Here is a 23,283-nt window from a genome sequence, read left to right on the forward strand (position 1 = left end):
TATCTAAAGTAAAGTGAAGAGCTCTTACTCTGCTGGAAAACCACAACATCACTCTGCGCTGCTTTATCTGAAGTATGTCACTGTCACCTGTCCAAAAAAAATATTTTAGTCAAGACACATACATATAAAACAGAAACAAACTAAATATTAAAAAGAAATGTTATAAAGAACAATTTACAATATACACATTTTTTAATGAAAGAGTACACATTTGTGCAGGGATAGAAATATTGACCCAGGAATGTGCAAGTTCACAATATATAAAGTATAAATAATATGCGCAATGTACAGAATAGAAGCGCAAGTGAAGAATATAGAGTATGAGTGGAAAGCTAGAAGTTATGGGCTAAAAATGGACAACTCAGGAATAAATAAATAAATAAATAATGCAGAAATAAAATAAATACAAAAATACGGAAACAAATAAATAAATAAACAGATAAATAAAATAAATAAATAAATAAATAAATAAAGGCATGAATAAATGGGGCCTCCTACCTCATTAGCACATGAACATTGAAATACATAAATAAATAAACGTGGGTGAACAAAAATGTAGAAATAAATGTAAGGCATTAATTTATTCTTTATTCATCCATGCATTTATTTATTTTCTATACATTTATGCAAGCATTCATCTATTAATTTATTTCAGCTTTAATTCATTTATTTATTCCTGTATTTATTCATTTATATCAGCTTTAATTTATTTATCTATTTCTGTATTTATTTATCCCTGTATTTCGTTATTTATTTATTTTAGCCTTAATTCATTTATTTATTTCTGTATATATTTATTTATCCCTGTATTTAGTTATACATTTATTTCAGCTTTAATTAATTTCTGTATTTATTTATTCATTTATTTCAGCCTTAATTCATTTATTTATCTTTGTATTCATTTATTTATCCTTGTATTTATTTATATATGTATTTTTCATTTATTTCAGCTTTAATTCATTTATTTATTTCTGTTATCATTTACTATCCCTGTATTTATTTAAACATATATTTAAGTATTTATTTATTTACCTCTTGATACTTAAGTCACGTTAGTCCCCATATTTAAGTAGCATAAAATGAAAAGGTTTGACACTGAAGACACCCACGGACCGTTTGTGAAATATGAGGAGCGGGTTGATCCAACATAGACGATCTTTGGTGGGTTACGTGCCTGCGTGGTTCGGAGGACGTGGCGTAACGGGCGTAACGAGCAGCCTGCGTCGCTTCCATCGCTCCAACAGTTGTGTCCGTTAACGGCAGAAAGCAGCAGACCTGAGTCGTTACGAGCTTTGTGGTCATTGATAAACTCTCCCGCCGCCGCCACCATGATCTCCCTCACGGACTCACAGAGTAAGACCGCTTCATGTTCCTGCGTGGGTCTCTGTCTTTGTTGTGTTTCTGTGTGTGAACGTTAGCGGACGTTAGCTGCTCACAGACCACTGGCTGACGCGTCGTTACGTCACGTAGCTGCACGTCACTTTGGAATATGATGACGTATTTTCATTTCAGAGAATAGCTGCTGTGATTTTGAGCTCCTCGTGCAAAGTGTTTGAAAAGAGTGACGCTCCGGCTGAAAAATAGAAATTAATAGTTAATTAATCTCATTTTAATTCAAAGTTTTACACCACAAGTGTAAATTTGCTAAAGTAAAACCCATTTTTTGTGTTTTCATGAAATAACCGCAGGTGTATTTCAAGTTGATATCTATAAATCTGAGCTCTCATTTTAATATCTTTAGTTCAATTTAACTTTCATTGCTCACGTGCCCTGGTGTATCTTACCCCCCCCCCTTTTTAAAAACTATCATTATTATTTTTATCTCTATTTATGTATGTATTTATTTTGGTGTTACGTCTATTTGTTATTAATGTGATGCTCATCATAAGGTTTGATGCACTGTTAGTGTATTTTGTAAATCAATAATAAAGTTGATGAATGAATTAATTTATATAATAACTTATTTTTCTGATACGTATGTTTTTGTGTGATAATATGGATCTTTAAGTATAATATGTACTTGTTCTCTTGCAATAATAATAATTTAAAAAACTACAATAATAACTCATTATTTTAACAAATAGTCTTCCGTTTTATTTGATCGAGTAATACTTTATTTTTTAACGCATCAGTTAATAGAAAACAGGAAATACATTACATTTTCATTCATTAATAACAAATAATCGATTTAAATTGTAATACATTCAACTGTTCATTAAAAAATTGATTAATATGCCAATTTTTCAGCAGCAAATTAGGAGTTTGCAACATGGATAAAATCCTCTAACCGTGTATTTGCACTTGTATTGTCATCTGTTGTGAAATGAATTTTCTGGAAAAATGATTTAAAAATCTGTGTTTTGGTTTAATATCTACACTGAAATGTCTGTTTGGAGCTAAAACATTGCCACAACAGAGCTAAAATCCCTTACAGATCAATGTACTATATTATTTCTATTACTATATTTTTATTATTATTAATATTTATATTATTATTAGGTTTCTTTTTTCCTCATTGAGTTGGATAGACACCAGTGTGCTCAACATAAATACTGTAATCGCTATCTTTTAATTCATTATTAGTATTTATTTTTATTGACATTTTACTGTGTTTTTTGTCTTTAAGTAACTTGAGTTTGTCTTATTTTTAGGTTTTTCTTTGTTGCACGCTGTTAGTGTCCGCAGCTGCTCAGTTTCTTCTTGACAACAGTTTATTACGTGTGATGTTAACAACATGTTATAATAAGTTTTTGTTTTGTTCCTTTCAGAAATTGGGATGGGGCTGACAGGGTTCGGCGTATTTTTCCTCTTCTTCGGGATGATGCTGTTTTTTGATAAAGCCCTCCTTGCCATTGGAAATGTGAGTTGGTCATCGATACTCCAGTCAAACTTCTCCCTCGTGACCCGACGGGTTTCTCACCTGTGATCGTATATTGTTCGTCTTTGCCCGTTGTGCAGATCCTGTTTGTGGCGGGCCTGTCCTTCGTCATCGGGCTGGAGCGAACGTTCAGATTCTTCTTCCAGAGACACAAAGTAAAAGCCACCAGCTTCTTCCTGGGAGGAGTGCTGGTGGTTCTGGTCGGCTGGCCGATCATTGGAGTCGTTCTGGAGATCTACGGTTTCTTCCTCTTATTCAGGTCGGCTCAAAACAGAAAGAGAACAGATGTCTTTGTCGTCATTATCCTGAATCAGTGTGTTTTTTTTCTTGTCTCACGTCATTATCTCTCTCTTTAACAGAGGATTCTTCCCTGTGGCGGTGGGCTTCATCAGACGAATACCTGTGCTCGGGTCTTTGCTCAGTTTACCAGGCATCAGTAGAGTAAGTATCATAAGGTGTTTTTGCACAGTTAGGCGGTAATTTGGCGGCGTTTTTTGCCGCCTGGTCCATGGATTCAGACAGAGAGAGGTATATTAGTGGTCTGATATAGCCCCCTAATGTGACGCCTCGGACCCTACACATATTGGCCGCTCCATTTCCATGCTAAACAGAAGTGATGCGGCTTGGCGGCACAGGCGTGACCTGGGCAGAGGTGTCGATGACGTAAACCGTTGTGCGTCCCACAGTCTGGAGTTTTAATAGCAGGAAACAGCTGATCACAGGAACTAGAGACGGCAAAGTATCGACCGTCGTGATGAGCAGCTGGAAAGCCTGTGAGATCCACGGGAATGCTGACAATCACAGCAGAGAAAGTCGTGAATTATCAGGTCACGGGCCAACTCCTGCTGACGCATATGTTGTACATAACTGTACGCCGAACTTTGTGCTTCAGGTCACGTGACATGTTTACGCCTATCCCACAAAACCGTCTTTTGGGAGAGGAGGAATATTAAGCCTTGGTTTCACATAGACAGGCCCCGTTTACACGTACACGTTATTTTTAAAGACAGAGGCATATCCCTGCGCTTGTGCCCTTCGTTTATACGCAAACAGAGAATTCTCCTCTGAAAACGAGTTCTTCTAAAAACTCCAGCCAGAGTGGAGATTTTGAAAAACTCTGGTTGCGTTTTCGGCAGCAAACGTCACAGTAAGCGCCAGAACTAACGCCTGCGTCACAGGTGTAACCTATGTTTCCGTTTTCATTTGGCTGTGGTGATCACGGATCATTCGCTAACGTGGGCTCAAGCTTCTCCGTACACTGACACCTACAGGTTTAGCGTGCTCTTGACAGCATATATAGAGTATACGAAAACTTCTCTGAAAACGGACAGGTGTGCATGATGTTTTTTTTAAAACAGACTTTGAAATGTCTATTTATGAAAATAGCCGGCCACTTGTAAACGCAGAATTTGCCTTGCCGCAAATGTGATGCATTTTCTGTATAAAAACACCAATATTGAATGTCCTTCTAAATGATCGAAGACTTTAAACTCGCTAAAGACGGCTAATTCATGACACGGAAAATTTTAGTTTAGTTTTACCTTTGTCTCTGTTATGTGTATCGAAAGCTGCAACCACATCCTATATTTGAAAGTTAGATCTTAAAAAACGCTACTAGCGGCTGAAGAAAGTTAGGCTGCCAAGACAAACCGTGATTAAAGATGAATTTCATGTTTCTTTTAAGGGCTGCAGGTTGTAAATACAGAAAAACTAACTCTGTTTTGATCTTATTCTCTTTCAGCTGGTGGATCAAATTGGTGAGAGCAACAACATGGTATAACAGAGGACTGTCTGTTGCCGTATTTATCATAGTTTCTGTATATTTTTTGGTTATTGCCACTCCAGAACTGTGAATCCCAACAAAGCGTACCTGTGGATGTTTGACCGACATCATGATGTTTTGTACCTGACTGCCAAGAGATGTTTTCTATTTAAAAAGCTGGAAGCAGGTCTCCCATTTTGTATCATTCCTGTCTAATATTTATGGACTGATCACTTGGGACCACTGGATTAACTCAGCGGAGAGTCAGGAGCTCTTTCCAGCATCCTCTCCTCCAGATCGTGTGCCTGAACTGTCACTGAGAGTCTATCGATGAAGTGTTAGTAGAATTTTGTACATGGGAAAATAATGTTGAGCTAAATGTTACGTTGGCAAAGAAACCTTTAACTGTTGTGGAAAAGGTTTCAGATGCTTGTTTTGGAGATGTTTTACTGTAACTTTTGTAAGTGAATACTTGCAATAAAGTGTCTTTTTAAATGCTTGTTTCATATTCTTTGCAGCAGTTTTATATCCCTGACTCCCACCGCACAACACGATGGTCACACTTTAATCACCATATACCACATCATGTACCACCAGGTGTGTGCACTGTATGTGTGGGGACTGAATTTGTCACAACGATCGCGTCACAACCGTGCAAGATGCAGTCATGAAATGTTAAAGGTGTGTGTGTGTGTGTGTGTGTGTGTGTGTGTGTGTGTGTGTGTGTGTGTGTGTGTGTGTGTGTGTGTGTGTGTGTGTGTGTGTGTGTGTGTGTGTGTGTGTGTGTGTGTGTGTGTGTGTGTGTGTGTGTGTGTGCGTGTGCGTGTGCGTGTGCGTGTGCGTGTGCGTGTGCGTGTGCGTGTGCGTGTGCGTGTGCGTGTGCGTGAGCGTGAGCGTGAGCGTGAGCGTGAGCAATGGCCCCTTCACTCCATCCTACTTCCGGCACCCACACGATTTTCAAACTCAGCCTTAGTAAAGTTTGGTGAGTGTATCTTGCACGGTTGTCACCATCACATGTCTATTTTGCAAATTATAATAAATGAATTTGAATGAGTTCAAATTCATAAACAACAAAAAGATTCACTTGTTATTTTCCAACAAACTTTTTAGCAGTTTTTTATGGAAAGCGTCAACACTTTCAGCGACTTGAATTGTCACACCCACGGACTCTATTGACACGCTGTCATCGCGTCAGCGTTCATTCATAAACTCTCACTGGTGTCGTCATCACGCGGTGACCCCGTGAAGAGAGACTCTCTTCAAGCAGTTAATCAGCAGTGACAGCTTTAACAACACCTGTCACTTATCAATGGAAACGTCACGTGAGATGTCGTTAAGCTGCTAATGAGCCTCCTGTATAATGAGGTGATTTCCATGATTGTTTTTAAGATTAAACTGCAGTCACAGAGAAGACACAAATCCTACATTTAGCCTGCAGGAGAGCAAAACACAGCCTACAATTAACGGTAAGCTATTATTATTACTATTATTATTATTATTAGCAGTAGTATTAATATTTGTTTTTGTTTTTTGTCAGTGCTTAGAACTTTTTTACTTTTCCTTAAAATAACTAAAGTCAGAGATACTTAAAAACTGAGTTGATATAATTGCATATCTAATAAGCAGTTTATAACACTGTGATGTAGTTGTAAGCAGGTGTTTAACATATTTGTCAACAACTAGTATAACTCCTGTGTATGAACAGAAAAATATAATATAGTGAAATACTCTTGACATAATATAAAATCTGCCTTCATGGGAGAAAATTGTTGATAAATACTATACATTTAAATCTCTTTATATCTGCTTATAACTACATTAGATTGTGTTTTAAAGCCTTTATTAAATGTAGAGGTGGGATGGAGGGTGATTCCTCCTCTTCTTCTTCTATTATAAGAACTATAAGTGTCATTTGTAATTAAACTAAATGTCATTACAGAATTCAGCAATGTCTCTAATAGTCCCGTTGCTCGTGATGACACTGGTCACTCAGTGTTGGAGCGCACCAGAGGTGGGTGAAAATGTTTCTTTCATGTTTAAGCTGAATTTAAACAAAAACATTAACATATATTTATAATTAGGAGATAATCATCTTCTGCATCATGTTTCAGCGGAGAAGCTGGACCCCTCAAGCCATCTTATACCTAAAAGGAACACGTAAGAATTAAAAAAAAATGTGGAAGTTTACACTTCTAGTATTGCTTGGTTTTGAGGCGTCTTGTCAAATTTAGAGAAAACATCGTTGAGCGTTGATGTTTTACAGGAGGACACCGCTCAGTGTCGCAGCGCATCAGCAGAGAGGAAGGTGACACTTTACATATGGGTGAGTGATGTGACGCCCTCCGATAATACAGAAAAATGATAAAGTTGTGTACGCAGTGGAGCAGTATTACTTTTTGGCTCTTAAACGCTTCTTCCACTTTGGAATAATAACTGACACGTTATAAACAGTTTACAAGTAGGAACTAATGACTCTGTTCATGTTTAATAAATGATTTACTAACGCTTCTTAAATTAGACACAAGCCAGAACACTTTTTGTATCTGCGGACCACGATATATTTATTAACAATTAACATCATAACTGCACTTTAATTTGATGGTATTTTTGGCTTAACTTGAGCTCATGAGAGAGTGAGAAACTCATGATCATTTATAATTGATGACTTTAACATGTTTAACAACAGAATTTATGGTTTGTTACTGTATTGACATTTATAGTTGCAGCCTTGACTTGATGACTTTGCCATTAAAGGACCAGCAGAAAAAGGGATGTTTCATAAGCTGAAAGTTGTTATTAATGTGTTTTACTGCAGCTGATCTATGAATATGTGTAAATACTTAATTAACCATTAACCTTTAAACACTTGTGTTTATAATTAATCTTACTAATTATTAAATGTAAACTTATAATTAATCCTTTGACATAAAGTGGTGCCTAAAAACCTGCATGATCATCAGTTTGATACAAGGACTTTATCTCACAAAAATGATGTCATTCCCTTTTTTAAATATCGTTGCTCTGCGTCTCTGCAGTGACTCGCGACCAGAGCAGGGATGGACTTGGATCGTCTTTGTCCTCCGTTCTTCTGGAGCTTCTGCAGCGAGTTGCGGAAGAAGGTAAAAACCCTGACAGTTACCACCAACACATCCCTATCATCTGAGCTACTTTAAGATTTATCTCCAAATGTGTTCTTCTCCAGGTGGAGGCAATACAGATAATTACCCAGACGAACAAGAGCTGAATTTGAACCATTTGTGAAGTGATATCCGAGATCACTAGACTTATTTCTTGTCATTGTTGTATTATACCGTATTATTGTGATGTTCCATACGTGTTACCAGTCTCTGTTTGAATGAACTTGTATCCAAATGTGCTGAATAAATAAAATCCCCTTGCCTTGTCAGTGAGCTGCGTGTTCAATGTCGAGGGATTTCCTTTTACTGTCGTGCGACTTGTTATCGATTATGAAGTCTGTGTCGGCTTGGGGCAACAATTAAGTCATTCACACCTCACAGCGATTAACACCATGCTGAACACCACTCAGCCATCCATCATCACACTGACTGAGAGAGTGACTTTGATTGGAGACGGCAGCCTGAACCAGCCGTGACTGAGTCAAGCAGAGGTCACCAGCTGAGTTTTAATCCTGTTTAACGCGGACATGAATCAGAATAAAAGCTTATTTGTATATGCACATGGCTCCCAAATAAAACGTTTCTATATAGGTGACCATTTTCTTTTTGTAAGATGTCTAGGAGAGGAAATATCAAATGATTTGTTGTATGTCCTTAATGCAACCATTGTGACATCTAAAGTCTATAATGATGTTTCTCCTACTTGTGATCGATGTCAGGATTAATCCATAAGTATACAGATGGACAGAGATATGATGCATTACAGGAGAAATGGTTGCACCGTACCAGCTTTATTCATCTACCCATCACTGTCTCTCTGGAAGTTTATGACACTTACACGTTTTGTTCAGCAAGATAATCTTCACAAATGATTTTTGAAAGCTACGTTATAATAATCTATAATCGAACTACACCACATGCTAGCTTCTAATTGATTTAGCTTTAGGTACGGGGTGACGATGTTTGTAGACTCATTTAGACACTTGTTAGCAAGTGGGGTATTTATCAGTGGGGTATTTACTATATTTTGTCTCATAGAAACTAACTTTTTAAATCTATCAAGCCTGTGTTAACCACAGACCAGACAACCACCCGTTCAATAATCCCACTGACTTTGAGACAACTGTGAGTGCAAAGATTCTAACTCACTTCCAGGTTTTTAGGACTCATTCCTGCAGACCTCAACAGTTAGATAACTGAACACATGCAATTGCTGCTCAAGCAACAACAGACTTGCTTTATTAAACACAAAAGCAACATGTGCACAGTCCCACACTGCAACACGGCCGGGGACAACTGAGTCAGAGCAGCGTTACACTCAGTTGGTCACAAACTGACACCTAGAGATAAATCTGACGGGATTAAACTCCCATACGCCTGTGGATCTACAGAGGGCGGTGGGTTGGAGGTGTGGAGGGTGGAGCTGTGTGGTGTTTAGTGACTGCAGAGTGACAATACTTCAGGAGGGGACAGCTATATCGCCCCCTGCTGTTCAGTTAGACATCCTGCAGGTCCTTCTGGATGTCCCACAGCGTGTTGGCACTGGCGCGCAGTTGGGCCACCTCGTCATCCGTCAGGGTCATGTTGACCACGCTGGCCACGCCTCCGCTGTTCAGCACGCAGGGCAGACTCAGATACACCTCGTCACTGATCCCATACATGCCCTGTACACAAACAAACAACAACAACAACAACACACTGTATGAGAATTTCAAAATTAGAGCGTCAGCAGAGAGAATATAAAATGCAAAAATGGGATTTTTTTGTGCTCCAATATTAAAAGGCTGAACCAAATTTTTTTTGCAGTTTTCAGGCCACAATTGGAAGTTGATGCAATGATTTGAAAGTAAAACTCGCTTTTTTCCCCTCACACCTGTCTTAAATGTGACACCCAGTGGATAAAATATTCTTTATACATATATAACATAACTAATGACTGTGTGAGCTGAGCCTAGTCATGTTTGTCATGAGAGCTCAATCTGAGCTTGAATAAATAAAACTGGCACACAATTATTAAAATAGTATTTTTATCTGTTAAATATGTTTAATTAATGCATATTTAAATATATCTTTGCTGACATTTCTTGCAATATATCACAAATCAGTCAAAAAAACTTCAATTTATTGCAACTTATTTAAACAATATGACACAGCAACATCGTTTTTGTAGGTAAAGGTACAGTTTGTATCCAGAACGTAAAGACAAAACTGGCTTCTGTGTGTGAGAGCAGCCTTTACCTTCACCATGGTGGAAACTGGATGAATCCTGTTCATGTTCCTGATGAGGCTTTCTGTCAGGTCAGCTACACTCAGACCGATGGCCCAGTTGGTGTAACCCTTCAGTCTGATCACCTCGTAGGCACTGAAAGAGCACAGACGGCTTCATGTTTACATTGATCACAGTGAGTTAATTTTAATGGTGACAAAGCAGATGATAAGTGCTAAAAATAAACTGATAAAACAGGACAACAGGGCGGATGCTTTTGTCCTCCACAATAGATGAAAGAGACAGAGAGACAATTTCACTTTTTTATGATGTAATGTATTTTTCAACGTCCTATTCTCATGCCAATACAATATTAGTGGATACAGGTGACAGTAAGGAATATAGATAATATTAACGTGTCAATAGTTGTCACTTTTTCTTGTTGCAGCACAAAAAGAGACTCAAAGGGAGATTTGCCGTTTTGATGTGATAATTATTATAGTACATAGTAAGTTTAACTAATGTTTAATACTATTGAGACAAATTATTTTCAGTGTTTTACTGGAGTAAGACCATAAATTATGATTATTTAAGGTCTAATGACCTGATAAACATTTGAGATATTCTAATACTATTATTCAGTATATATATATATATATATATATATATATATATATATATATACCGTGTGTGTGTGTGTATGTCCACTGTTCTTACATCTACTAAATAATATATATATATATATATATATATAAGGTGATTGGATGTCTGTCTGTCTTATTTATTCCTTTACTTTCTTCTTTTCTCTCCCTAAACGTATTGTTTGATAATTTGCCTAATTTCATTGTTCTCTCCATCTGAGTGGCTCATAGTCCTCATGGCTCATAGTCCCAGGGGAGGTGCGTAGGGAGGGATCACTTATAAAAAACAAAAATATTGGTTTATCCCGCTACTCTAAGAGACTTATAATAAACACACGCAGCAATAGTCAAGGAAATGTGAGCGAGTGAAGTGTGGCCCACCTGTCCACCACCATCTTGTGTGTTTCCATCCAGTTCTCATCGTCCGTGTCGGTGCCGATGTCCGGGTTTAATGTCTGCAGGTTGACTCCGGCCACGTTTGTCCCACTCCACACGGGCACTGAGACACATGTTGAAACCACCGACCTCAGTCTGCACTCATGGTTTCTCAAATCACATAATAACATGCAGAGGGTTGACCAAACAGAAACCCTCACCACTGGTGTCCCCGTGCTCTCCCAGGATCCAGCCGTTGAAGCTGCTGGGGTGGATCCCCAGTTTGTCGGCCATCAGGAAGCGGAAGCGAGCAGAGTCCAAGTTGGTGCCGCTGCCGATGACGCGATGCTGGGGAAGGCCGCTCAGTTTCCAGGTCACATAGGTCAGCACGTCAACTGTTGAGAAGTGTTGCTGGCATTATTATAGCAGGGCGCATAGTGTGTGGACACGACGAACACGTGTGTGTCTGACAGTACCTGGGTTGGAAACCACAACGATGGTGCAGTCGGGGCTGTATTTGACGATCTGAGGGACGATGTGTTTAAAGATGTTGACGTTTCTCTGTACGAGGTTCAGCCTGCTCTCTCCCTCCTGCTGACGGACTCCAGCTGTCACCACCACGATGCGGGAGTTTGCCGACACTGAGTAGTCTGAGAGAGGAGGAGTGGATTTGTCATAATGGCTAAATGTTCTCACTTTCAGATTCCTGTCTAAACTCAGGTATCTTTCAACGCAGCTGGTAAGAGTCTTGGCTATTTTTAATGCTTGGCAGTTTCCTTTACCCTGCAGTGTCTGAGGTTTAAACTTGCCTTTGTCTGCGACTATTTTAGGGGTTTTGAGGAAGAGGCTGCCGTGCTGCAGGTCCATCATCTCTCCTTTCAGCTTGTCCTCCATCACATCCACCAAGGCCAGTTCATCAGCCAGCTCCTGCACACAACAGGAAAGGTCAGAACAACACCGCGCCCTCTCAAAGTTCTCTTGTTCACCAATCTACCTGCTTTTTTTGCAATAAGGGTTCCCAGTCTAAATTACGTCGATAGAAAGTTTCAAGCTGTTTGAACTGGTCATTTAAAACACAGTGCTCTGCATGTATAAGGCCAAATAACATGTTGCTTTGGCGTTACACAGATGAGCATAAATTATGAATACAATAATGCAGTTTTACTGCAAGATATCCTCGATGGCTTACAATTGAATTTGTTCTCAAACTCAATTCAGATAAAACAAAATGCACATACAGTACTGGGCCACGAATCAAATCCTGATCATAAATCTATATTAACTTGCTTATCCATTTCTTGGGAATACTTGGCGAGCAGTGAGCTTCTTTGCATACAGTATGATGTGTTAAAATGTCTCATTGTGGAGTAGGTAAACTAGCTGCTATCACTTCTGTATAGACGGTAATCTGCTGCCCAATTTCAGCTGCTTTGGTAGAAAATAATTGTAGGTGTTCCCTTTTTGGTAACAAAGTTTCTGTCATTGTCACCACACCTTAACAACTACAGTAGATGGATAACTGTCTGATCAGACACCAAGAGATCAGTAATAATCTGGCGTCAGTCGAGGAGGATCCTGGGTATTACCCTCTTCTGTGACACAGAACACCGGCGGGCTTACCCTGAGCAGGATGCTGATAGCACAGGCCATGCCAACCTGGCCCACGCCCACCACCGTCACTTTATTTCTGGGAGGCTCAGGGGGACCACTGAACAGCGGGGTGATCAGCTTCTGCAGAATCGAGGCCATGTTCAGAGCTGAGGAGAGAATAATTAAAGAAGATGAGAGAGGAGGGAGAGAAGAGTGTTCCTGGTCATAAAGCATGTCGACTGAAGACAAGTGACAACCACTACGCACAGACACTACTGAGGGAAACAGTCCTGCATCCAGAGGGCAGCCTGCATGCTCAAACTTCATAAATACTGCATTCAGGACGTCACATTTTATATTCTGAGTTACAAATTAAGCCTGATATTTATTTACGTAGCACTAATGGAGGCATGAATTCTCTCTCTCTTCTAGATCCATTACAAAAAAAAGAAAGAATATAAAGACACACTGACAGAGGTTTGTCCCACATATTATCTTTCTGCAGAGTTCACCTTGAAATGACTAGCAGCCAGACACAAAAACAGCAGCAATACTTGCATTGTTTGGCGATGCTCCGAGCTGCGAGGTATAAATACCAACATGTAATCAGCATGGCAACGTGAATGGATACCTAAGGTGTGATCCCACAGAGCTGCGTACCCCCCATGCATCCACAACACCTCCCACAGTTACTGTTTGTGCAATCCAGACAGCTGAGGCAGGTATCCGGTCAGCTGCAGCGGTAGCACAGAGCACATGTGACTCAGGGCTGGCTCCTCTCCTTTCTCTCCTCCACCGATGGAGGAGGAAGGAGGGAGCATTATAATCGGATGGCAAACTTGACTGACTGACTGCAGACTGTTCAAGGAGTTACTGTAATCCCTTAATGCTGCCTCCATCTGCTGCACCTGAACCACACCTTAACCTCGCATCTTATAGGACGTCTCTATAACAAGTACTTCTACCATATACAGTGCAGGAAGTAGTGTGCTACCTAAATTCTTTCTCCGAGATAAGTGCAATAAAATGCATTCTCTTATATTACAGCTTTAATATTGCCACCGTTAATAACAGGCAGAAATATAAATTATAAATGACCTAGCTGCCTCTGAATCTTCAGCACATTGCACATGTGGGAATTGTTTTTACGCTGCAGAGCGTAGATACTGTAATATATGAGGCACTACATTGTCTCTAACTGTTGTATGTGCAACACTCTAATCTAGCCATCTCTCTCACAATTTGCCATGTCTGAAAGAGGATAAAAGTCCCATTGAAAGGGAACTATCCCTTAATCAGACGTGAGTTTAACTGGATTACTAAGAGAAAGCATTGTGCACTCAAAGCATGTAAACATGAGCAGTAAATGAGGTGGCTAAGCCTGCAAGGTTACAGTGGGGACAGTTGGTTTTGTGACTTAAAATTACGCAAAATAAAAACACGGTTGGTACCTGAGTGATCAAGAACCAAATCATCATCAGAGAATTAGTCTATTATACCAAAATACCTGTCAAATGTTTGTATGTGACTAAGAAAGTGAAGTCACATTTGAACAGACATGTGCATGGTACAGATGGCAGGCATCACAACTGTAATCTTAACACAACCATTTTCAGTATAACTTTCACACTATAGGGACAACATGTGGCGTAAAAAATCAAATCATTTGATAATTGTTTGATTACTTGATGAGCCAAAAGGTCCCAGATGAAACAACATTTTTACGGTTTTAACCTACAAGAAAGACATTTCATCTGTTTATCTTTAGTAGATCATTTCTTGTTCTTGATGTTTTTTTTTCAGAAAGTGATATTTAATGGTTGTGGTGGCGGTTTTCGAAGGAGTACCTGGAGATAAACAAGTCAAACTGAACGAATATGAGAGATGAAGATAAAAACAAACAGTAGATGCACTTATGTGTGGTGGACAAGAAAAGGACAGTAAAACATGTATCTCTTGTCACGCAGCATAACTTTCCCCACAGTACGACACCACAAACCAGAATCCAACCAAATCCACTCTAAATGTCCACGTGACAATGAAAATCATGGCTGTTCACCTGTTGTCTTGAGCCTCCAGTTACTTTGAGTGAAAGTCCTGATTCTTTCTCCAACACTTCAGTAACTCTCGCCCTTGTTGTGTTGTACTGCCTGCTCCCCTTCCTGTTGTTCTGTCAGACTGCAGCCTACTGGATTTAATTGACTAAGCCTCTCCATCCCCTACAAAGTCTCAGTTCGGCACTCCAAGGGTCACCTCAGTCAGCTGGTACATGTTCGCTTACAACAAACCATACTTCCTTTTAAATAATAAAGAAAAAGAAAGCTAGTTTTATTATAAAAGGTCCACATACCACTTCACAATTATGATTCACTTTTGTACGAACCTGCGTACATGGTAAACATCTGCATTATATTTCGTACTCAATGTTACACTTCAGCTGGAGTTGCTTATAATATACAGCCTCTCTGCACTGGTTAAGGACCAGCTGAAGGACCACTTCAGTGTTTTGAACGTTTCGTGTGGAAATTACTTCAGAGCAAGGCAGCAGCTTAGGGGCTCTGGGCTGCTCCCAAACAAATAGGTGTCAGGGAGTGTGTCTAATTTTGGCAGCGTTACCTCAGAAAAACAGGGTTCAGTCATTCACTCACACTTAAATCTGAGCGTCTTGAGTACACCAACTGCTGAGATGCATTTTTTAGTAAAGCACAGACACTACCGAGCCAGCAGGGGGAGAATCAATGTTAGAGCACAACCACTGCAGGGAGAAACTGTAGCATGAGCAAACAAGACACACATCTGATTAGCTGTGAAGAGAGCAAAACTCAAGATAGCTTTCAGCCTTTTCAGTATTTGTGGACCATCAGCCAATCATGTTGTCCACCTTAGACTATGAAAAAGTTCCTTACGAACCCACAGAATAAAAGCCTTGAATATGTTTCTCCTTATTTTGAAATTAGTAAACCAAATGCAACTCGCTGCACTCCGGAGCGGTCAAAACAAAAAAATAAGATTAGGATTAATCTGGGCCTTAATTTAGTGTCCCCTGTTCAAAAAAGGGTTTCAGAAGCTATACTATAAGAAAAAACATTCATGCTGTGGACTCCAGACAAGGCCACAGCATCTAGGGATTTACCAAGAAGGCCACAGCCGTGTGCATTATAGTATTTATTGGCAGTTTTTCAAGCCTTTATTATATAGGACAGAGGAAATGGAATGAGAGAGAGAGGGGGAGATATGCAGCAAAGGGCCGTAGGTTGGAGTCAAACCCATGGCTGCTGCCTCAAGGACCATCAGCCTCTTTACACAGGGCGATTGCACTAACCACTGTGCCACCGGCCGCCCCACATTTTAGCATTTGATGGAAAGACAATGATGATCTGTCACATTCACATAAAGCAGTGAAACAGCTCTTCTCAGGTCAGCGCCAGGAGCAAATCACCAGACAAAAGACAACCCTGCAAGTCAGCAATGTGCGAGATGGAGATGTACTTATTGGTGTTCTTGTGTGAATTAAGAAAAATGTTGTGTTTACAGGTGCTCTCCAAAGTTTTTCACATTTAAATGAACTTTCAACAGAGAGGCAGTCGGAGCAGGTCTGGGCACAGTAGCAGCCGACACCCTGGCCTGGTGTCCTCTGTAGGAGTTGCTTCTTCGATCCCCGACTGGGAGAACAGCAGGGTGCTGAATGGACTTATCCAGTCAAGCTGTCACATTAGATAACGTACACATTCAGATGTACAGAGGCCACAAGAAAATACGTTAATTCTCATTCCGGTGAAGCATCAACCACTTAGGCCGCCTCCTCCAAAAGCTGGCAAGCTACCGTACTACTTTAAAGTTTGTACACCTGCTGTTGTTTTCCATTCAATTTCTCACGGAGTTATAAACTGAATCAGACTTTAAAATGCATTTCATTTTCTACATTATCCCATATTATGTGACTTGTGTCAATAGTAGCCATGATCTGTTGACACATCCACATTGGAAACATGTATTGCTTTGGGAAACAGCTAGTAGTATGGGTGTTAAAACTAGAAAAAAGACTGGTATCGTTCAGACAGCAGGACAAAGGACAAATGTGTGGTAACAGCACGTTTATTTTATGATACACTACCTATATTATCATAAATAAACAGATTCAAAATCCTTACCCACATAACCCCTGTCGTTTCTGTCCATTGTGGGAGAGCTGCCTGATGATGAATCCCTTGTGATTAAGTCAGCAAGGTTCAAATTAAGATACAGTATCACTTTTGTGTATTACATATTGCTTTCAGGTTACCTTAAAATGAGCTATAAAAAATGTTTAACACCATTTTAGAAAAATATCAAAATAGAAACAAAGATGCCCCAGAAGTCGTCCTAGCCCCAACATCACCTCCTGTTAATTAATTTCCCTCCCACTGGGTAAACAGCCCCTTTCAGAGGAATATACAGTCTCATAATTGTGGTAATTTGCTCAGGCAGGCGTAGTCAAAGTGTTCTGAAAAGAATAAATTGATTAACTGTCCCAAAACTATTTACTTTCTCCACGTGTCTTCTTTGCAGATCTTCCATGTCTGGACACATGCTGTCAATGAGGTGGGCTATGTGGGTGCACTGCAACAGCCAATCCTGCATATAGGACTGAAGGATCAGAAATCTAATAAAAACAACATAAAAAGCACAACAGAGCACTAAAACCCAAAGCATGTAAACTCAAATGGGCACACTGGCAGGGCTGGAAAATCAACAATCTATGATCGAATGTTGCAATTTTAGTTTCCTCAAGAAGGAATTGTCAAAGAAGTGGTAGATAATAATAAAAAGCTGTTTCATTTAAAATTTTGCTTGTAAATTGATGAGGAGTTTGATACAAGATCCTAAAAGTACATTTTCTTCCTCGTAACATTTACAGTAAAAATCATGATAACAATAGTGACCAGTATCTTGATTTTGGTCATAATCACAAAGCCCCATATATATGATTTAAGCAGTGATCAGCCAGCCACTGAAAAAGGTCTTGTACGTCAACCCTAAACCTGGGCGGATTTTCCTCATGCGGCGATGCGACCTGATTACACCATGTGTCTCCTCCCAGCACAGACCACATTAAAAAGTTAGAGCTGAATAGACCTGAGCACCATAGAAATAATGAATCACTCTACCTAACTCTATAGCTACAGAGCAAATTTTGAAATTCATACAGGAAAACGTGTAACATTCTGGTATTAGTAGCACTGCTTTGTGCTTGAAAATGGGAGGGCACTACGTGCTAACAGTGTCCAGGCACTTCACCATCAGAAAAACACCTGGCACAGAGCGTTAGAGACTACAGAATGACCTTCAACAACTACAACCATGCATGGATAAACTGGCCTCTCCATTCTGCACTGGTTTCTACATATACGGGTTAAACACACACAAAGACACAAAGAATTCACAGATTAAAATCAACATTTAAGTGAGTCTCTTTTGACTGCCACAAAACAGTGTGATCCAGAAGCTACTGTTTCCTCTTGTGGTAGGAGGAAAGCTGGAGTCCAAAGAGGAGACAGTTTATCGTTCCTATAACTTTTGTCCGTGTGGGTAAAGAAAAGAGGTAAGCCAAGTTAACTGCTTGAGTTGTGGTGTGCTGTAGCAGGCTGCAGGAGGGTGGCGTGGGCATGGTCAGAGACTGCTGAGGGTCTTTACTTGCTAGCACCGGCGCTGCTGCTGCTCAGGCCCAGGTAGGTGGCTGCGTTGTTCACAACGCCCTGAAGAGGGACAATGACGTTGTCGAGGAGGCCTTTGATGTTATTGGCATCCAGGTTCTGGTAGGCATAGAAGAGGGAACCAACCACCACAACAAGGAGCAGGAGCTTGAGCAACATAGACAGGAAGCCTCGTTGGACTGGTGCTTTGCTGTAAGTGATGGCGCTACCTCCTCTGGAGAAAGACTCAGAGTAAGAGCGAGTCTCAGTTTGGACGCTGTGCTGCACACGGGACTCATCCAGCCAGTATTCACTTGGTTTTAATGGTCGACCGGCTGCCCCTCGAATCGGGCGTCTGCAGGTCGCACTGAGCAGGGAAACAGCAAAACCACTGTTAGACTAGACATAAAAAAACATTTCTAAACCCAAAGTCCTCTTAATTAGATTTTCAGGAGCTTTCGCCTGCATCTCACGGTCTCCTTCAGTAGATTAAATTTGCTTAGTTGTCATGGAGATAGCTGTCACATGTAATGCTAAAGACCAACCCCGACCATCTTTGAACCTGTCTTGGTTCAAAGATGGTCTTTTGCTTTAGATGTGACAGCTTCTATCCAGCTACCACTGCTGAGTACGGATGTGAAAAAGCCAGTAAGTGAACCTTGATTTAAAATAAAAAAATAAATCCATAAATCCAACTAGTGTTTCCAAGGTCAAGGATGTTTTTTCATGTTCCACTTTTAGGCAAACATTTTGATGAATACTCTGCAGTACAGGATGCATGTGCTTGTTACCTCATGCCTGTTGGTGTGCTTATTTCGTTGGCAAGGATATCTTCAACAACACTCTCGCTGGCCTTCTTAGGAGTTTCTTCAGTAATAATTATTTCTTCCTCCACCACCTGTCAGTGTGATATAAAAACAATATTAATGCAAACTTAAAATATACTCCTATCACTAATAGTGAAAATGGTAAAATGTGCCTCACCTTGGTTTGTCGTCTGCTGCTGGTTCGGGCGGTGACTGGAGTTTTCCCTCTGCTCCTCACAGACTTCTCCACCACAGGAACCGGCTCTGGTTCAGGGGCAGCAATCTCTTCTGAGAAACAAACGTAATGTTAACACAACAGTGAAACGTAGCAATATCAGTACACTAATCAGTGTTTTTCCAACAATAAATCTTATCCACGTCTGCATCATTTTGCTGAATAATGTTTTAAGACAAACTGACATATACAGGTCGTGTCATGTGTCTTAGTAAGTAAGGTGAACTTTAAAAAGCCCACGGGTAACGCGTGGTTAGAGCTCACCATCTTCCTTGTCACTGTACTGGTCAGAATTTGTGTTGCCGTTCTGGTTACTGTCGACCTTGGGGAGAGCTGTGACGTCTGTAGGAGCTTCGGGTTCAGCTGGAGGCTGGTCCAAAAGCTTCTGCAGCTTCTTCTCATACAACTTACGGGTGGAAGCTGAATGGGGGGCAGGAAATGGCAAAAAAAACAAAAACAAAACAGATAAATTACACTATGGATTGCAAGTCATATGGTTTAATCATGATTACTTGGATACGTGTAGCACTAATTCATGGACCAATATTTGCAAACATTTATGTTGTCTACTGCAATTATGTTAAAAACAATCAAAACTGAACAAATTTAAAAGATAAATTATGTATTATGTTTATAATTTTATTAAGTAACCAGGTGATATACTATTATTAGATCTTCAGCCTGAAACATTCACTGCATAGTTAAAAAACTTATTTGAAAGGATACATTTATTGACATAATTACTCCTAAAACATGAAAAGTTTCCCCCCAAAAGTCTGAGAAAGGCCTCCAGGAACTCACCAACAATGGGCCCGGAGTCCACACCATGTTTTGCCAGCTGCTGTTTCAACTCTTCATCAGTGAAGTCAGTCACCTCCACCTCCTCTGTGCGAGGCTTGTCTGTCTTTTTGGTAGCTTTCTGCAGAAATAATCAGTTTGCGTTATCACAAAACAAGCTATGCACAAATACTACTACGATTACTACTACTACTACTACTACTAATAATAAACAATTAACCCAAACTTACTCTTCCAGATCGACTTTTGTTGGACACCACGGGAGCGGGTAACTCCTCGTCGCTGGAGAAGGTGTCTGCAGGCGGACTCTTATTGTTCAGTACGGTCAAATTCTTCAGATACAGCTGCACGTACACTTCTTTTTTATGCTCGCCGCTGGGAAGTGGCACGTTGTTGGCCGTGAGCTCATTCTTCAGCTTATCTTTGGTGAGAACCGACGGGTCTTCGAGGAATTCTGCCATGCTGAACTCTAATTTAGCGATTAATGTTGGTCTTTCTCTTTTCGCCGCTCGGAAAATGAGCTCGTTCACTCCGCAGCTGCACACAACAACAACACCGGGAACGTGACTGGCCGCGCTGTTGTCAAACACTAACTGGCGCCTAATTCAGCTAGCACCACAGAGGCGGTTTACCTGAATAAATGCTCAGTTTCGCGTCTCAGCCTCGGGGCGAAAACATTCACAGGTGACTTTAATTTTTCCCAAACAGATACGCGCGCGTGCTGCAAACGGGAAAAATGCAAACAACTAGAATTAAGTAGCTGTAATGTGATTGAATTAGCTTAGCTTCAAACCCGGTCCGCTTGCTTCTGTCTGTCCGCGGTCGCAACAGGGCCAAAAAAACAACCAGCCCTGCCATTGGTTGGAAGATCCCAGTAAGGTGTGTTCTGATTGGCTCGCTGAGAATGCAACGCTTTGCAGGCCACAAAGAAAGAGCAGGCCGAGTGTTTTAGATAACGGGTTTACATTAATCCTGCACACGATATCTACACAATTGCTTCAATCACTTACTATTGACTTTATTGTATTCAATAAGCTGACACATGCGAGTTTAAATAATTCATCTGAGTCGCACTGAGTAAAGAGAGAACGATTTCAATGTTGGTTTGAAAGCAGTGGATGTTACTCAGTCTGTGTAGCAAGTTTGTCGCATGAATTACTGATTAATAGCAGTTAATAACAATAACTAAAATGTCGAAGGATGGTTTTCCCATTACATAACGTGGCAGTGAGTGAATGTTGAAGGGAGCCCATTCAGATGAAGTCTGCCTCTGTAACAGAAGAGGGCAGCATGAGCCACGTTATTCAAGAAGCGTAGTCTTATTTTAGGTTTCATGTTCGGTATCAAGCCAGTAAGCATTTTGGCTTCACTGAGACTTTGCATGTGACTGTTTCAGAGTTGATGAGCAACAACAGTGTCAGGCACTCTTTATATGTTAAGAGTAAAATGATTTAATCAAGCACACAAGGGGAACAAGATAAGGGAAGAAAAGGGTGACAACAATCACTTTCTTACAGCCCCTCCTACCACACATTTACTGCTTTTGTCTGTTTTATATTATTGCACATATAATAGTGTCTTCAGGTTTAAGACCCATTCAGACATAATATAAAATGTAATATTAATGTCAATAAATGTAATGTAAATATGACGACTAAATGATTAATTGAAGCAAATAATTGACAGTGGAATCAATAGCGAAAGTAATCCTAAATTGCAGCCTCGCACCCTTGCACACAGACAGGCCAGTGTTTGCCCTCCTACCGCCTGTCTTGGGTCTCTAACCCTGTGGTGAGGCCTCCCCCCTCCTGCCGTGGGGACAGTGGTTTGAGGTGGCACTGTGTGGCTCCCCACCTGTCCTTCAGACCTGCCTCTCTGGGGCTTTCTGGGATGCTGCTGCAGAAACCGAGCAATTGATCCCCACCTCAGCTCCAAACCACACTAAAATACAGCACTTCAAGTATAGTTCAGCTTTTCCATAGTGCATTTGCCAATGGAGTGTAAGCATAAAAAATGTTGAGCCCTTGAGAAACACCTCTTAAGCGTTCTTTGTATGTAATTTATACAGAAAATAAGGCATGGGCCAAGAATCATAGAGAGTGCCTCTTTAAGCATAACAGTCATGGCCTCTGAAAAATGATCAAAGCCCGCTCTTTAATCGTCAACATTCACGTTTTCAGAATGAGTTCATTTTAAATGGAACTGCTCCATTTGACGTTGAGCAGTAAGACAACTTTCTTTGACAGATAATCGTGAAATTAATCAATCGATGAAGACAAAAAGGAAAGCAAGTTGGATTGAATAATTAGATGTTATATTGTGTTTGGAAAAGACGGCACATCTCAAACTAAAACATCCATGTTCTAAAAGTGGATTTCTAATCACTAAGAAAAATGTTAAACACAGACTCCTTGGTTAAGTTTATCTTGGATTTTAAACACTTTAAAATCCCAATTGAGCCAACCGCAGAAGTAGCTTAGGAAAAGTCAACCTTTACCACCCAGAGGATGTCTGATCCAATTCCACTGACACAACAAAACACATACTTAGTTATACCTAGTTATGACATTTCAGCACAACGTATGATCACAGCCCTTGTCACCTCATGGGCACACAACTGTTGCTTGGTCCACATTGACATAAGAACATAACAGTTAACTGTATACATCATTTATTATTTATAAAAGTGTATTTTGTTTAACAACATTCACATTTTAAGATTTTAGACTGTTGTGCCATGTAAAATAAACAAACAAAAGTTTCCCTGCACTAATCTATCACAACAATCTCTAAACCTCAGAGGATGTTATTTAACAGTGCCAAACTAATTAAGATCAAGTCCTGGGCAGTTTCCTGTGCATAGAGGAGGGTAGGATGCAGGCAGTGGGAGCAGTGTATTTCACAGGAGCTGAGATTTGTGTGTCCTGGCCTAAGAACAGCAATCTAGTAGAGCGCACACAGTATATTTTCATCTGTTGACAATCCAAACTCTACTTAAAGGACACACTCTTAGTTGTAGACATTTCTGTCAGGAGGAAAAATGAGACTCCCTCCCTGGTCCTTGTTGATGCCCAGTTGGCCACCAGCCTGTTTGTATCATAAGTACCCCTCCATATATTTGCATTACTATTATGATTTGGGCTTTTCCCCGTTTTATTTGGCCATTGAGTACAGAGACACACT

At 40.2% G+C, this 23,283-nt stretch overlaps 3 protein-coding genes across 4 annotated transcripts; 1 reads left to right on the plus strand and 2 right to left on the minus strand.

The window, feature by feature from the left end:
* Positions 1–1,227: 1,227 nt before the first annotated feature.
* Positions 1,228–5,048, plus strand: golt1bb (golgi transport 1Bb). Its single transcript, XM_083916712.1, has 5 exons — positions 1,228–1,353; positions 2,769–2,860; positions 2,959–3,137; positions 3,238–3,319; positions 4,620–5,048. The coding sequence occupies exons 1-5, from the start codon at positions 1,329–1,331 to the stop codon at positions 4,656–4,658; spliced, it is 417 nt and encodes a 138-aa protein (XP_083772838.1). The 5' UTR covers positions 1,228–1,328; the 3' UTR covers positions 4,659–5,048.
* Positions 5,049–9,184: 4,136 nt separating this feature from the next.
* Positions 9,185–13,202, minus strand: ldhbb (lactate dehydrogenase Bb; the record flags this gene model as incomplete). 2 transcript variants are annotated; one of them, XM_083916706.1, is made up of 8 exons in its annotated part: positions 9,185–9,441; positions 10,016–10,139; positions 11,006–11,123; positions 11,221–11,394; positions 11,476–11,649; positions 11,809–11,926; positions 12,620–12,756; positions 13,127–13,202. In XM_083916706.1, the coding sequence occupies 8 exons, from the start codon at positions 13,200–13,202 to the stop codon at positions 9,274–9,276; spliced, it is 1,089 nt and encodes a 362-aa protein (XP_083772832.1). In that variant the 3' UTR covers positions 9,185–9,273. The 2 variants fall into 2 exon arrangements, with proteins under 2 accessions (XP_083772832.1, XP_083772833.1); XM_083916707.1 differs by lacking the exons at positions 11,476–11,649; positions 13,127–13,202 and having other exon boundaries at positions 12,620–12,702.
* A 3,507-nt stretch (positions 13,203–16,709) lies between these two features.
* Positions 16,710–20,916, minus strand: tmpob (thymopoietin b). The gene is made up of 6 exons (XM_083916705.1): positions 20,331–20,916; positions 20,104–20,221; positions 19,567–19,722; positions 19,246–19,355; positions 19,053–19,159; positions 16,710–18,628 (listed from the first exon to the last, which is right to left on the minus strand). Exons 1-6 carry the CDS (start codon positions 20,559–20,561, stop codon positions 18,259–18,261), a joined length of 1,092 nt encoding a protein of 363 aa, XP_083772831.1. The 5' UTR covers positions 20,562–20,916; the 3' UTR covers positions 16,710–18,258.
* Positions 20,917–23,283: the final 2,367 nt, after the last annotated feature.

The sequence above is a fragment of the Echiichthys vipera genome, assembly GCF_963691815.1.
Source record: "Echiichthys vipera genome assembly, chromosome: 7".
Taxonomy (NCBI): Eukaryota; Metazoa; Chordata; class Actinopteri; order Perciformes; family Trachinidae; genus Echiichthys; species Echiichthys vipera.

Excerpts from the sequence above, each read along its gene's own strand:
- golt1bb (XM_083916712.1), top strand. The coding sequence starts at position 1,329 with ATGATCTCCCTCACGGACTCACAGA. Across the intron at positions 2,861-2,958 it reads CCCTCCTTGCCATTGGAAAT|ATCCTGTTTGTGGCGGGCCT; the intron begins GTGAGTTGGTCA and ends CCCGTTGTGCAG. Across the intron at positions 3,320-4,619 it reads GTTTACCAGGCATCAGTAGA|CTGGTGGATCAAATTGGTGA; the intron begins GTAAGTATCATA and ends ATTCTCTTTCAG.
- tmpob (XM_083916705.1), bottom strand. The coding sequence starts at position 20,561 with ATGGCAGAATTCCTCGAAGACCCGTCGGTTCTCACCAAAGATAAGCTG. Across the intron at positions 20,222-20,330 it reads ACAAAAGTCGATCTGGAAGA|AAAGCTACCAAAAAGACAGA; the intron begins GTAAGTTTGGGT and ends TTATTTCTGCAG. Across the intron at positions 19,356-19,566 it reads GTACAGTGACAAGGAAGATG|AAGAGATTGCTGCCCCTGAA; the intron begins GTGAGCTCTAAC and ends TTTGTTTCTCAG.